Here is a 16,203-nt window from a genome sequence, read left to right on the forward strand (position 1 = left end):
CATTTAGTTTATAACAAGCCTTATTTATTTAGCTAAAACATTACCAAAGAAAACCAGTGCATTCCAACACTTCTTTATACTTTGAATAATTGTCCAACAGCCAAAACATTCACATCCACATCCACAAGGTGGTAGTATTAAACCACAGCGTTACACAATACTGAGCTGCAGTGACACGTTTGACCTGGACCATTACATTACATTTAGCTAACTCTTTTATCCAAAGCGACTTACAGTCATGTTACATTCAAACGATGTAGACGCAGCGACAGGGAACAATGAAATGCATTAAAGATTCATGTGACAGTTTAGTTGTCAGCTATGCAATTAAATGGGAATTAGCTTCCTCAGTTGTTCATGACACTTGGCTCTTGTTCCTATACGTATAATGCACTGACTGTAAGTTGCTTTAGACACAAATGTCTGCTAAATGAATGTAATGTAAACTTATCCCAGTGATGCTGCTACAGTGGGAGACAGATGAGATATTTAGATACATTTTAGTAACCCTCCAAAATCACATAATCAAACCCACTTTATGTATCGGTTGCTGGTTTGCCGAGTGTCAAAGTAGCTCATTAAAGCATGTCTGCTACTTAGTTGTACGGTTGCATGTTTTTTACTGAGTTATGATGAAACCCTCAATTGTTTTTTTAGATGTTAGTAGCATTCACGTTAGCTTGTGGTTTTCCCCACGCTGCTTTTTCAAACAGGAAAACCATCAACTAAGTTTTGCAAGTATTCAAGTCATGTCAACTTAATATCTTTGACTCTGCACATTACAAACCTGTCTCAAACTGGGAAAATTAAGAGATGGGAATCATTAGATATGACCTTGAGTACTCATATCTACTAAAACTATAACAGTCCACAGTTTCCTCTGGTGGCAGAAACTATTTAAAAAACCTTCAGCAAAAAGGGGTTTAACGTGATAAATAAGATGACTCATAAATTCTTATTATGCATTCATTCTAACCCCACCTTTATTTACATCCTATTCATTTAGCTCTATCTCCTGCATTAACAAATGGAATATTTCTTACAAATTAAGTGGTGAGTAGAAATAATAATTATAACTATTAAATAGTCCAACAATAGGGAACATTTTTCTGCATCACCTATTTTATTTTTTGAAGTAGCTTAATATTTAACATTAATAATGTACTTTTGCGTTTAAAATATTTTCAATGCAGGACTTTTACTTCTTTCACCACTATTTATAATGTTTTTGCTTTGTTTTTGCATACATTTGATTTTGAGGTGTACTTTGGGTTTTTGTTTCATGCTACTTTATTCTTTCACTCCACAACATGGATTAAACAGAATTAATTACTTTGCAGATTCACATTAATAATATTAAATATAACTAACACATTATGATATTATGGCATTATAATATATGAAGCTACCAGCAGTAGTTTTTATAAAGTGGTTGACATGAGCTCCTTTACCAGTATCAACATTAGTGATCACACTATAATACACTGATATAAGGGGCCTTTCTGCACAATGAGTACTTTGACTTTCCTACTTTATATGTTGATGACTATATTTTGAATGCAGGACTTGCAACAGAGTGTTTGTACACTGGACATTGTTACTTTTATTTAAGTATCCTAAATATCTTACATGTAAGTGATGTTAAAAATATATACAAATACAAAAACAAAACACAGCTGACCCTATATTTTCCGGACTTTTACAGTATTCACATGCCTCGAGATCACAATGTACAGGAAGCCTCGTGCAATCACAGGAAGCCTAGATGTCATCTCTGTGAATGTGTGTGTGCGTGCGTGCGTGTGTGTGTGTGTGTGTGTGTGCGCGCGCGTGCGTGCGCGTGTGCGTGTGTGGTTGCAACACACCGGGTCACCTCCTGGCTGCAGCCCTCTGCAGGGCATGGGGCCAGGCGGCGTGTTTCTCCCACTCTTTTCCGCTGAGCGACAAGGCTGCGCACTGTGCTCGGACCCGCAGCCCGCCGAGGTTACGGCCGCTTCTTCTCTCCCTCCCCGCCTCGAAAGGTGGCGCACAGCTGCATCTTCCCATCCACAGGCAACACCACCCGTTCTCTGGCCGACGCGAACCGGACGGCGGCGGAGCTTCACGGTGAGGCTTTCTATTGTTATTGTTTTGTTGAGGGGGTTTTCTTTAAAGGGAAAATGTTGCGCGATGAGTTTTTGGATGAGACCTCTGGAGCCTGGATGCATCGACAGGAGGCGAGAAGTGTTTTTTTAATTCATTAATTCCTCTCTGGAAGTTTGAGTTACAAAATTAGAGCATGATGTAATGAGTTAACAGTCGTCATCACGTCAGAGCTTTCATCTTTGAGTTGACCCCGATGTAAAATACTGTATGCGTTATATACTACCAGGCTTAGGTGGTAAGGACATTTCAAGACGTTTGTTTTTCATTCACGGTTCCCCATTATAATAACGCTAACATATTACTATGCAGGCAGGCAGCCGAATGCTGCATGCATATGTCCACATGTAAACTCTACGTTTGATTCAAAGTTGAAAACTCTTTAATGTTGCGTTTGCTGCTGTTTCAAAACAATGTAATCAATCCCACCAAACATCAATTCATCCTGAGCATCTGGAGAGAAACATACATAGAGAAACATACACACGCACACACACACACACCAATGAGCTACATTGTGGGGGAAATCTATAGATAATGGATAACAAAAGAAACCTCGATGTAACATTTAAAAGTCTTTTTGCAGAGGCGATGGATGATTGCGTATGGATGTTATTGTTTGACAAACGCATGTATCGCCTTACTGGCGATAGAGAGAGAGCGAGTTCACTTTGGGATGATTGTTCGTTGACAGTTTCTGTCTTTTACTGCGATGCTGTGACATGACCTCTCAATGAAAGATCAAGAGACAGACGATAACCAGTCTCACAACTGGCTGTAATCTGTAATTGTACATGTCTAAATGACAGTGAAACATTCAACTGCCTTTTACTGGTACATCATCACATAAATGCAAAAATCATGTACAAATCCAAAATGGAAATATAGAAGTCCTGTTAATTCAACATTGACCACAATGACCGAATACATTCTGATCTGAGCAAGCTACCTTGGTATAAACATTGATATAGTTGTGCATGTATATTGTCATATTGGCGCACCCTAACTCTTACAGTATTAGTTTGAATGAGTCATTAGCAGCTGCATTGATGAAACCACATCCAGATGATGCATTAGTGTTTCCTCTGGTTGTTTAGACGTATTTTGAATGGCACATTTTGCGACCACAGACTCATTGACTGACCGCTTGCTGCTCTCCTGTTGGGCTCATCATGCTCTGATTAAGGCCTTGCAGATTATCATGTTTTGGTGGAGCCTAATGCATCTCTGATAATCAGAGCACAGATATTACTGGACTGGGGATGACCAGAATAAGCCATATTCTGTTTTATGGATAAATGAAGCTATCAAGTTTCAAGTTTCAAGTTTCAAGTTTTTATTGTCACATCCCCTTTTATACAAGTATAATCGGTTTGTGAAATTCTTATGTGCAAAACACCCGACAGCAGTAGCAGACTAAAAAAAGAATAAGAATGAGAATAAACTATACAATATCCACACAAAAAAGAAGAAAGTATTAACAATATATATATATATGAAACAATGTAATAGAATATACATCATGACAATATATATATATAAAACAATGTAATAAAATATACACTTTTTTGAGACAATATGTATATATATATGTATATACATACAATATATATATACAATATATATCTATATAAAACAATGTAATAAAATATACACCATGGCCATAGATATTCACAGAATATGTTCTGGTGTGTAGTGTTAATGAGGGTCTCAGTCCTTGTTCAGCAGCCTGATGGCCTGACTGAAGAAGCTGTCCCTCAGTCTGTTTGTGCGGCACTTGATACTGCGGTATCGCCTGCCTGACGGTAGAAGGGTGAACAGTTTGTGGCCGGGGTGGTTATTGTCTTTCATCATCCGTTTGGCCCTGGCCACGCACCGCTTGGTGTATATGTCGAGGATGGAGGGAAGCTCACCTCCAACGATGTACTGTGCCGACCGCACCACCCTCTGTAGTGCCCTACGCTCCAGGGCCGTGCACTTCCCGTATCAGACGGTCAAGCAACCTGTCAGAACACTCGATGGTCCAGGTGTAGAGTGTTCTGAGGATCCGGGGGACCATGTTGAATTTCCTCAGTCGCCTAAGGAAATACAGGCGTTGTTGGGCCCTTTTCACCACGTGAGTGGTGTGCGTGGTCCATGTGAGGTCCTCGGAGATGTGCACGCCGAGGAACTTGAAGCTGCTGACCCTCTACTGCAACTCCGTCTATGGAGATGGGGTGTGCTCTCCTCTCCGCTTCCTGTAGTCCACGATCAGCTCCTTGGTCTTCTTGACGTTGAGGACGAGGCTGTTCTCCTGGCACCACTGTACCAGTGATCCAACCTCCTCCCTGTAGGCTGTCTCGTCGTCGTCGGTGATCAGCCCCAACACTGTTGTGTCGTCAGCAAACTTGATGATGACGTTGGAGCTGTGCATGGCCGTGCAGTCGTGGGTGTACAGGGAGTAGAGGAGAGGGCTCAACACGCATCCCTGAGGGGCTCCCGTGTTGAGGGTCAGCGGCTCTGAGGTGGTACCGCCCATCCTCACCACCTGGCGGCGGCCCGACAGGAAGTCCAGTATCCAGCTGCACATGGTAGAGTGCAGGCCTAGACCTCTGAGCTTGGTGTCGAGCTTGGCGGGAACAATAGTGTTGAACAATCAGTAATATCCTGCCTGTGTAGCCGTTCATCATACGTTTCAAGTCTCTATATATACGGTGCTGAGTTGAACAATAGCACTCATCTAACTTATCTAACATGAAAAAAAGAGTCATTGGTAAGATTGTGGAATATAATCGTCCGGGTTAATAATCCAATTACGTCTATTTACCGGCCTTTTAATGTATACCTTTTTATATGGATTAAATGTAAACAACATCACTGGTGTGCCCACTTATTTCTAATAGTCCTGACTTTTTTGAGCTGCATGATTGAATTGAGATGCATTTTGTGCAAAGCTTGAAGTGATGCAGAAAACAATGTAAAGGCCTGCAGGAAGGTGCCAGTACCTCTGAGGTGATGACACATAAAGAGGTCTACAGTAAGAAAACCGCTGCAGGGATTTGTTTGTGCAGTGTGAATGATCTTGTCACAACTGTATGGGATACCTTCCTGGAGAGGGTGGCCATTCCCGAGTTGTGAGAAAGCTACATCAATGCTATTTAAAGTCTGCTTTACAGTTTTCTCGATTGTAAAAAGATGACTGAAAATAAAGGTGTTTGTCCAGGCTTAGATCTCAGTCAAAAAACGTTCCCGCAGTTTGACCATACCTTAGTGGACAAACCAGTAATAATAACTTCAAACTTCTGATAATAAACCATATCCAGACATTCATACAGCGACGCCATACATAGCCTTCTGCTTTATACCGCAGGGTTGATCTGACTCTCAGGCATAGCAGTGGAATCTGAAATGATATGATCAATTCTACTGTTTATGGAAAAAGTAGAGAGGAAATCTGCACTTTTAAACTTTTCCTGACCTGGGGCACAGCTGTTTGAATCAGTACTGGATACAACAAATAACAAAAATGTACCGCCACAATTTGACAGCTTTGGCAGCAGAACATGCACAGACATTTAAAGACGTTTTTATCAAAATTAATGGGGCAGCTTCGCCTGGGCCAGACAAGAATCGTTGATTTCCAAAACCTGTAGTACATTAGCAGTAATAAATCTCCAAATCTCATCATTTCCAACAATCTAAAAGCCAAACAATCACTAATCATTGAACATATATGAGGTTATCTGCCTGATGGCCTCTTGTTTTACAAGAAACACATTTGATCTGTTGTTTGAAACCACAGCGATGTGAAGGATCAGGTATTGGGACGTGGGACGTAGAAGAGAGACGACATATTTACTGTACAGATACGATAGGCATGGATCAAAGTTCACAATATTGAGTAACATTTGGTAATTTAAGCACTATTTAGAGTTAATCAGAATTTCCAAAAGACTGTTGTTGTGATCACTAACTGATCTCCTCTGTCAGGCAGATTCAGATAACTTTTTATACTTAACGCTGCATTAATAAATATTTTTTGACAACAAAATGTGTCAAATCACTAAGTAGCATATCTCACTTGTACTGATAAACAAAGACATAGCTCCCCTCGCCTCTACGGGGCGTTTCAGACCAATGTTTACTTAATATGCCAGTCATGTATGTGATGTTCAGCAGGTTCATACTGCTTTAAATTGTTTAAATTGTTTTGTTTTGTTTTTAAGTGACAAATGGAGACTTTCAATCATGAACTGAACACTTACTTCGAGTCATGGATGGGACCCAGGGGTAAGTCATGTTCATATTGTCCTCCTGAGTTGCTAATATGAAATGTGTTGCTGTTGTCGTTCACGTGTTTGTCTTCCAACATGTTGCCAATGTTGTATTTACTGCAAACGCTCAGCAGCGGACTCCAGTTATCAGAAAGGTCAAGGTCGCGGCATTAAGGGCATCACACCTTTGACCCAGTCACACATTACATGAACTTGCACACGGGGCCTGCTGGGGTTTTTCACCTTCTTGCTGCCAACCTTTCTATGTGTCGAGCAAACATTCCTCAGTGAGCACTGCTGCTGCTTTTCACTTTTCAAGAGCATCTGCTGTTAGCAATGAGGCCTAAAAACAGTGCTCTCTATCTCCACATTTCAGATCAGCGGGTGCGAGGATGGCTGCTGCTCGACAACTACCCACCGACCTTTGCACTCACAGTCATGTACCTTCTGATCGTGTGGACGGGGCCCAAGTACATGAAACGGAGGCAGCCGTACTCCTGCAGAGGCCTCCTGGTGCTCTACAACCTGGGCCTCACACTCTTGTCCTTCTACATGTTCTATGAGGTAAACCGACTGCTCGGCACTGAGCGATGTGTTGAAGTAGGCCAAAGCAATCGCTGCAACGTCACACGAGGAACAGATGACAAAAGACAAAAGAGGAAATTGACCTGAATCTGTGCAGCAGCCTCACAACAAAACACTCTCGTGTGGGAATATGACCAGATATATATGTTTAACTAGAGGAATACTTTGACATTTTGGAAAATGCACCTATTTGCTCTCTTGACAGTCGGATGAGATTAATACCATTCTCATGTGTATATGAATCTTCAGCCATCAGCCAGTTGGCTTAATTTAGTATTAAGACTGGAGGCGGGGGGCAAACAGCTGGCCTGGCTCTGTCCGAGGGGAACAAAATCCCCCTAGCAACACTTCCAAAACTCACAAATTAACATAATGTATCTTATTATAAGCATAGTTCCCAAAAATGTCGTTCACTGAATAGACTTGGGCCTATTGCGACATGCGTCTCTCACTGAGCGCGACCGTTAGAGACAATGCTGTCAGGAAGTGAGCGGGTCACAGCTGGACGCTGACGGGCTCATTGTTTCAGCCATCCAATCCCTCCAACGCCCTCGCAGACATCGGAACAGCCATCTTTTGTTTGCTGGAAAACTACTATCGACAAACAGCTGGCTAAATGAATTGTAATTAAATTGAAATTGATCAATGCACTGATGGAGGTAAACATACATGGGTAATTAGAGAAGGGGTGACAGCGTCTGAGCTGAATATGCTGTTTAAGTTGTAGCAACAGTGGCCGGACTTTAATTACCTTCGCATTGAAAATGCCGGAAGGTTATGTTTTGATCGCCATTTATTTATTTATTTATTTGTATGCGTGTTATTCGCAAAACTCAAAAAGTATTGAACCGAATCGCATGAAATTTGGTGGGATGATTGTTTATTATCCGGGGACCAGTTGATTAGAAAGGTCAACATCTTTTTTTTTACCATAGCACGATACATTTTTGTCCAATTGGCATGCAACTAATGCCAAAATGTTCATAATTCAATGCCCAATCTTGTGATATGCGAAGGTATGCGCTCTACCGAGTGCCCGTTCTAGTTATCAAAGTGATTGGAAAGATTGTGTAAATACCAGGAAGTCAGAAACAGATGAAGCCGTTTGGTAAACATGTGAGTCTAAAAGTGTCTGTACTCCCCATCCAGCCATCCATCTGCATTGTATCAGGCTCAAGTGGACTGTTTGTGATCCATTAAATCACAAAGTACTCTGGACTCTGACCACGGGGTGAACCTTTGGCACTCCAAAATCAATGCCACCTGATGTGGTTCAAAGTACAAGGCAGTTTTGTTCTTGTCTAGCTTCCAGGTCACAGCGGTTGGTCACATAATGATTGTGATTAAATCTGATTGTGATTAATTTTGTATATTTAAAGGCTGACTAATGCTGCGGTTGTTTTGAAGAAAGAATCACAGTTATATAAACTTAGAGTACGGCTTATGTCTGTCTACACACTCGCATTAGAATAATTGTTGTTTAAAGGGACATGGAACTGACTGTACACATACAGATTAGTTTACTAGTCAAAAAGAACACTACTCAGCCTATAAACATAGTTATACAATAAATAATTATTATTATTATGGATTTTGTCAAGTCTGAAAAAATAACCTTCTGAAGTCTTTGATAAAGATTGTGTTGAGTCTGAGAGACCCAGGCGTATGACAAGCAGGTCTAACCAGGGATATTACCATCTTTGTTTTTAATTGGTATACTTGCTTTAACTTTGTCTAGTATACACTTCTTGTTGTCATTGTGTGTCTGATGGACTGTTTGTCTAGTTTTTGTAGTGTTGTCATGGTGTACATGTTTTAATCGTGAATGAATCAAAAGGAATGTTTTTGTTAAATATTATACATTCCTGGAATAAATATTTGCCTCATATGAAGTGTGGGACCTATACTACATTAGCTGATTTTTATGTTATTAGAATACATCATGAGAATATTGACGACAAACCGATATGAGACAGAATATATTGAATTTAATTCAATTTATTTTTGTAAAGCCAAAAAAAACAAATGATAAATGTACCTCAGAGGGCTTTACAATCTGTACAAATATGAAATCTTCGGTCCAGGGACCTCATATCAGGGAAAACTCCCCAAAAACCCCTTAAAGGTAGAAAAAAGGAAAGAATCCTCCGGAAGAGCAACAAAGGAGGATCCCTCTCTCCGGATGGACAGAAGTGGGACTTGCCATCTGTCTGTGCATGTGTGTATTACTCATAGGGAAGGGAAAGATTGTTTCACTTTTACATTGTTTTTGTGCAAAATATGTATTAACTTAACGTTATCACTGTCATTCATTAGCTTGTTACTGCTGTGTGGAGCGGAGGCTACAACTTCTACTGCCAGGACACTCACAGTGCACAGGAAGTGGATAATAAGGTGAGTCAGTCTGCATTACGCTGTGGAACCTCTTTTATCATTGTTTAAAATTATAAAATATAAAATAATATTTTCACTTGATCACATGTTTGGCATCTTATTTCCTATTCTGTTTCTTGATAATATTATGACAAGTAAACATATAATTACCAATTATTGTAGGACAGCAAGCATATATATATATATATATATATATATAGAAAGATAGATAGATAGATATAGATAGATTTATGATAGCACAATGTGTGTTTCTTTTTCTATGGGCAAGTACCTGTAAATCCCATCGGATAAACTGCACAGACAGGAGGATCAATTTAATCCGACTCATTTCATCATGATGCCTCTCTTCAGTTGCCCTACTGAGCTCAGTGGAGGTGAAAACGAGGCTCCCAGGGAAATGTGCACGGCTTTGCAGTTCTGCGGTGATTAAATCAAACGGCTTATCACTGTGCCACGGCAGAGATAGTTATGTTGCTTTACGATCTTGAACTTTCAAGGGCCTTTGAGGAAGACTTCTGCTTATCACTTTGTATTATAAATGTATTATAAATGTTAAAATAACTTCTTAATTGTAATTTTTTGATCGGCCAGCTCTCTATTGTTTTCTTTCAGAAGTTTTTTTTCTTCTGTTGTATTCCTCTTTAACCCTTTGTTGTTTTGCTGCATCTCCTCTCAGATCACCAATGTCCTGTGGTGGTACTACTTCTCCAAGCTCATTGAGTTCATGGACACCTTCTTCTTCATACTACGAAAGAACAATCACCAGATCACGTTTCTCCACCTCTACCACCACGCTAGCATGCTGAATATCTGGTGGTTTGTTATGAACTGGGTCCCCTGTGGCCATTGTGAGTGTTACACAACTTTACCCTCCGGGGACTCAAATCACTGGCGTAACCGCATTAACGGTTTGGCCCCAAAGAGAGCAAAAATAATTCAATTGCTCTAATGTTAAACCCTTCAGCCGGTTCTCCCCACAAAGCCTTAAAGGACACAAAGTGATCCGAACACTGCTGCACGGTGTTAAATATCCTTTTGTGCTTTTCTATTAAAGTTGTGCAGGAAACAGCACCGCAGTCTGCGTGTTATGCAGTGGGCAATTTTCATACACTGACATTCTCCACATAAATGGCCTTTTACTATAGATTTAAATATAATGTGACACTTCAGATCTAGAAACACATTTCATTATTCATGGGATGTTCACTATATCATCCTGTATTACTTTACTGTTAATAGCTTCTATTGATTTTACATTACGTTATAGTAATGGTTCCACACCAACATCAAGTTGTTCCCTCTATGATCATAATAGACGTCACTTGCCATTCACTGACCGATATTGACTGCAGTACATGAGTAACTTCCTGCGTCGCTCCTCTGTGTCTCTTCAGCGTACTTTGGCGCCTCCCTGAATAGCTTCGTCCACGTGGTGATGTATTCTTACTACGGCCTGTCGGCCATCCCAGCCGTACGGCCGTACCTTTGGTGGAAGAAGTACATCACGCAGTTACAGCTGGTGGGTTCTGCTCAGAGGTGAAAGAAGTGCTTATATATTTGTGCTGAAGTGAAATAAAAGTAGGAATAATAGAATAACAAAGTAAGTTAAAATCAAGTAGTATCAGCTAAATTCAAATTATCAAAAGTAGAAGTCGTTATAATGTAGAAAAAGGCTCATTTAATCCTGATATAGTAAACATACGTACACCGTATATTATATTGGATCATTATTACTGATGCATCAGCCTTTTAATGGTGTTTGATGTAATTAATTGAACTATTCAATATACTAGTAGGCAGTTTAATCTGTCCTTTTAAAAATGCATGGTTGTAAAACAAAGTTAACCTTTGGTTTGTGTGTGCTAATTGTTATATTCACTTTACATTGTGGAGCATTATGTTGCTATTTAGATGTTGAAAGAGTCCTAGAAGAGTCTAGTTCTAATACAGTGCAGACATTTTCACCGCCCACTAAAAGATATGTGAGGCTGTGGATCGATATGATGTATCTCTAGGCTCCGTGTGTCACCTCCGCTCTAGTATGTGTCATGTTTCCTCCACAGATCCAGTTCTTTTTAACCACGTCCCAGACGATGTGCGCAGTCATTTGGCCATGTAGCTTCCCCAACGGATGGCTGTACTTCCAAATAAGTTACATGGTCACGCTCATTTTCCTTTTCTCAAACTTCTACATGCAGGTTAGTTGTTTTTTCCATTCTAAATGGTTAATTAATGAGGTTAAAGTATACATTTGGTGATGTATTATTACAGTCAGCAAGAGACCCAAATTGAAAATATATTGACCCTAATTATTTTCTGTTAAGCCAAAGCCTGTAATAGCGGTCTCCATTATTGTACAACAAAATAATAACATCACATGATTGAGCCAAACTGTTGCTCGGGGCAACATGTTCCTTCACTACAGTGAACATGGCCATTGGAGTCAATCCAACCAACTCCATCCTGCTGCTGTAGATACTCACTACACCACCACATGTACATGAACAAAATGCAGTAGTTACTTTGTTTGAGTAAAAGTTTGCTTTAAAATTAAACTTTATAGTCATGACCTGTTTTAAAATAAATATACATATTTAGTAAGAAGCAAACAGGCTATGTAGTATTTTCAGGATATATGTTAAAAATAGTGGCTAATGTCAGCCTTGTCATTCCTATTACACATACAACTGTATATATATATATATATATATATATATATAGATATATGTTGCTTATAACCTCTCTGATACTGGAGCTTTGAGGCCAATGTTGTTTTGAAAATGTGATATTTGAAAAATATTTTTTGTTTTGATTGGGCCTCCTTAAATGTGTGACCAAACTATATGAAGACTAGAATGGGCACTCGGTAGAGCGCATACCTTCGCATATCACAAGATTGGGCATTGAATTATGAACATTTTGGCATTAGTTGCATGCCAATTGGACAAAATGTATCGTGCTATGGTAAAAAAAAAGAGTTTGACCTTTCCATGACCTTGACCTTTGACCCGATTGATCCCAAAATCTAATCAAATGGTCCCCGGATAATAACCAATCATCCCACCAAATTTCATGCGATTCAAGAACATTTTGACCTGTTCATGACCTTTGACCTTGACCTTTGACCCGATCGATCCCAAAATCTAGTCAACTGGTCCCCGGATAATAAACAATCATCCCACCAAATTTCATGCGATTCGGTTCAATACTTTTTGAGTTCTGCGAAAGATTTTGACCTGTTCATGACCTTTGACCCGATCGATCCCAAAATCTAATCAACTGGTCCCCGGATAATAAACAATCATCCCACCTAATTTCATGCGATTCGGTTCAATACTTTTTGAGTTCTGCGAAAGATTTTGACCTGTTCATGACCTTTGACCTTTGACCCGATCGATCCCAAAATCTAATCAACTGGTCCCCGGATAATAAACAATCATCCCACCAAATTTCATGCGATTCGGTTCAATACTTTTTGAGTTCTGCGAAAGATTTTGACCTGTTCATGACCTTTGACCTTTGACCCGATCGATCCCAAAATCTAATCAACTGGTCCCCGGATAATAAACAATCATCCCACCAAATTTCATGCGATTCGGTTCAATACTTTTTGAGTTCTGCGAAAGATTTTGACCTGTTCATGACCTTTGACCTTTGACCCGATCGATCCCAAAATCTAATCAACTGGTCCCCGGATAATAAACAATCATCCCACCAAATTTCATGCGATTCGGTTCAATACTTTTTGAGATTTGCAAATAACACGCATACAAATAAATAAATACACGGCGATCAAAACATAACCTTCCGGCATTTTCAATGCGAAGGTAAAAACACTGCTTCTAAATAACTTATATCTCAGAGTTAAAAAATGAATTTGTGTTTCAGTCATTACATTTAATCATGAAGTAACCGGTTCGCCTTCTTTAACTGTCAGTTAAAACATTGTGTTTATTACCTTCACATTGAAAATGCCGGAAGGTTATGTTTTGATTACCGTGTATTTATTTATTTGTATGCGTGTTATTCGCAAAACTCAAAAAGTATTGAACCGAATCGCATGAAATTTGGTGGGATGATTGTTTATTATCCGGGGACCAGTTGATTAGATTTTGGGATCGATCAGGTCAAAGGTCAAGGTCAAGGTCATGGAAAGGTCAAACTCTTTTTTTTACCATAGCACGATACATTTTTGTCCAATTGGCAACTAATGCCAAAATGTTCATAATTCAATGCCCAATCTTGTGATATGCGAAGGTATGCGCTCTACCGAGTGCCCGTTCTAGTTTCTAATGTGTTATTTCTGTCTCTTACAAGACTTACAAAAAGCACAGTGTTTCTCTGAAGAAGGAGCACCACAATGGCTCTCCTGCTTTAACAAATGGACATGCCAATGGGAAGCCGCCCACGGAACGCTCTGCACACAGGAAACTACGGGTGGATTGACGTTTGAGAAGCCGCCGCCTCACTGTAGCGGGTTAGCTGATGCTGCGAGGAGGTATATGTATCTTCTTATCTCCAATAGTTTAGCACTCACTTGAGATGAAATAAGCCATAGTCACATATATCCAGAGACTTTCCATCTTTTTGCACACGTTCCTACTCATGGTATTGAATAATAAATACTCAAGATTATTGTAGAATGGCTGCACAGTATTACCTCACCCAACCTCGAGAAGAAATTCACTTCAAAGCCAAAAAACATTTTTCTACCAGCAATTAAACACATTTTGATTCATTCAATGATGCTTTTCACATAAAAGGTCCAAAGATGAATGTTTCAGCTGTCAATAACGTCTCTTTCACCAACCCAAAGGACAAATAAAACAACAACGTTGACTGTGGTCCTTAAGTGTAACACGGGCATACATCCTGTGTCTTGCTTTACCTCACATACACCTACATGTTGCCCTGTGTTATACTGTCACACATTGTTATTGACAGATTGCACCAGAAGACGTTTTGCTGTAGGGCCGATACATTTGCAGAGCTCTCTAGTTTGGAATATTTAGCCATCTAACCAAAACATAACCAAAGCATAGTGTACTGCATTCAGGGATTCATTATTAAACCAGATACAATGTTACAGGGCAATTGTGTTTCATGGGCACAATATAAAATATATCCTCCTTGATATTCCTATGTTATAATATATATATATATGTATATATATATATATATATGTGTGTGTGTGTTTCATCTCATAAATATAATATCTACTGTAGCTTTCCCAGTGAATGCAATTAGAACTTACATTTATTTAAATTAATTAAATATAGGTCTGAAGTGCAGCTGCTTATTGTTGTCAACTACTTGGGTAGTCTATCAAGATAATCTTATCATATTGTATAATTCAAATATAAACACTCCAGTATATTATATTTGAATAAACCTTACAATATTGTCATTATTGACCGTGGGAACAGCAGTTTACAAATAATCTCACCAAAATGTCCAAATAGTAGAGCTTTTGATTTTGATTATCTTTACATTGTCCAAAATAATGTAAATGTAAATGTGGTAAACCCTATCGACTGAGGAAGATCATGTGATATGACCTAAAGCTTCAAAAAGCTACTAAATGGATCATGAGATGGAATTGTTTTGTCAATAAATATCTGGTAGTTTTTTCGAGTCTTTAGATAAATATGGTGCCTTCCGGACCAGTTTATTTTGTTTCTAATTTCATCTTTTCAATATGCTATGACCAGATTCATGTTGGTCCATTTCAGACTAATATCTGTCAAAATTCCAGTAATAAACCTGTGCCTGATTTTTAATATATCAAATATTCTGAACTATCATTCCGAACAACTGAAACATACTAAACCAACAGGGATGTTTATCTTATATAATAATATAATAGTTGAGAGATATGCTTGTACACTGTCTCGCAGCTGGTTAGCTTAGCATAGTTTAAAGACTGGAATCTTCTCATTTATCTCACAAACACATTTCCCAAAAACTATTCTTTTAACTTTTTCCGAAAACAATTTTACCATATGAACATGTTTTTAAAGTGAAAGCATAAAGTCCTCACAAGAGAATTGTTTAGTTGTTTTGTGGAAAAAGAAGGTTGTGGAGATTGAACTATTTATTCCTTTGTGTTCCTTATTTTTATGTTACGTACTTCTTCACTAAACTATTGCTAGGGGCCGACACAGTAAATGCTGGTATAGAAAACAATACTACAAGGATGTTTGTGACTTTAACCACTGAATGAGCATGTTGGTGAAATGTTTAGATGACCTAGATTCAATTTCACTGCAGCAGAAACTATACATTCTTAATAATTCATACAATTGTATATTCCTGATAAATCTGATTCGCAGAAATCTACAAATAAGAGAGAACCTGTTAAACCAGCGTAAGCCGTAACTACTCAGAAATGTACTTATAGTTAAAGTATTTCCTGCTACATGCCATCCATGTTGCAGTTCCTCTTTTGTACAAGGTGAAAGTGCTAAAGCTAAATAGAGTTTATATAATTAAGGGCTGGATTAGCATTTAACAAGATCCTAATTGGAAAAGGCCAAGTAATAATAATAACTAAGTAATAATGTATTGCATACATTTTTATAGACTGTTAAAATAAATAAATATATATTTTCTGAAATGTGGGATAGATCTGGGTTGACATGTTGTGACTCATGCTTTACTCCTGTAACTCATTAAAAAAAAGTAGATTGTATACCTACTTGTTTTCTTTCCTTGAACATGTAATTGCTAGAAATAATAATAATAATACAATATGTACAGCAGCAGAGTTAAGAGTTCTCTAAGCCTTATAATATTTTTTCATTTTTACTTAATGTTTGTGTTAACATGT

The 16,203-nt window shown here is 38.8% G+C and overlaps 1 protein-coding gene across 1 annotated transcript; it reads left to right on the forward strand.

Annotated features, from left to right (window-relative positions):
• Nucleotides 1–1,936: 1,936 nt before the first annotated feature.
• Nucleotides 1,937–16,065, forward strand: elovl5 (ELOVL fatty acid elongase 5). Its single transcript, XM_056435966.1, has 8 exons — nt 1,937–2,106; nt 6,348–6,411; nt 6,772–6,959; nt 9,297–9,374; nt 10,051–10,222; nt 10,769–10,893; nt 11,438–11,572; nt 13,692–16,065. Exons 2-8 carry the CDS (start codon nt 6,354–6,356, stop codon nt 13,818–13,820), a joined length of 885 nt encoding a protein of 294 aa, XP_056291941.1. The 5' UTR covers nt 1,937–2,106; nt 6,348–6,353; the 3' UTR covers nt 13,821–16,065.
• Nucleotides 16,066–16,203: the final 138 nt, after the last annotated feature.

Source organism: Pseudoliparis swirei, chromosome 17, assembly GCF_029220125.1.
Source record: "Pseudoliparis swirei isolate HS2019 ecotype Mariana Trench chromosome 17, NWPU_hadal_v1, whole genome shotgun sequence".
Taxonomy (NCBI): domain Eukaryota; kingdom Metazoa; phylum Chordata; class Actinopteri; order Perciformes; family Liparidae; genus Pseudoliparis; species Pseudoliparis swirei.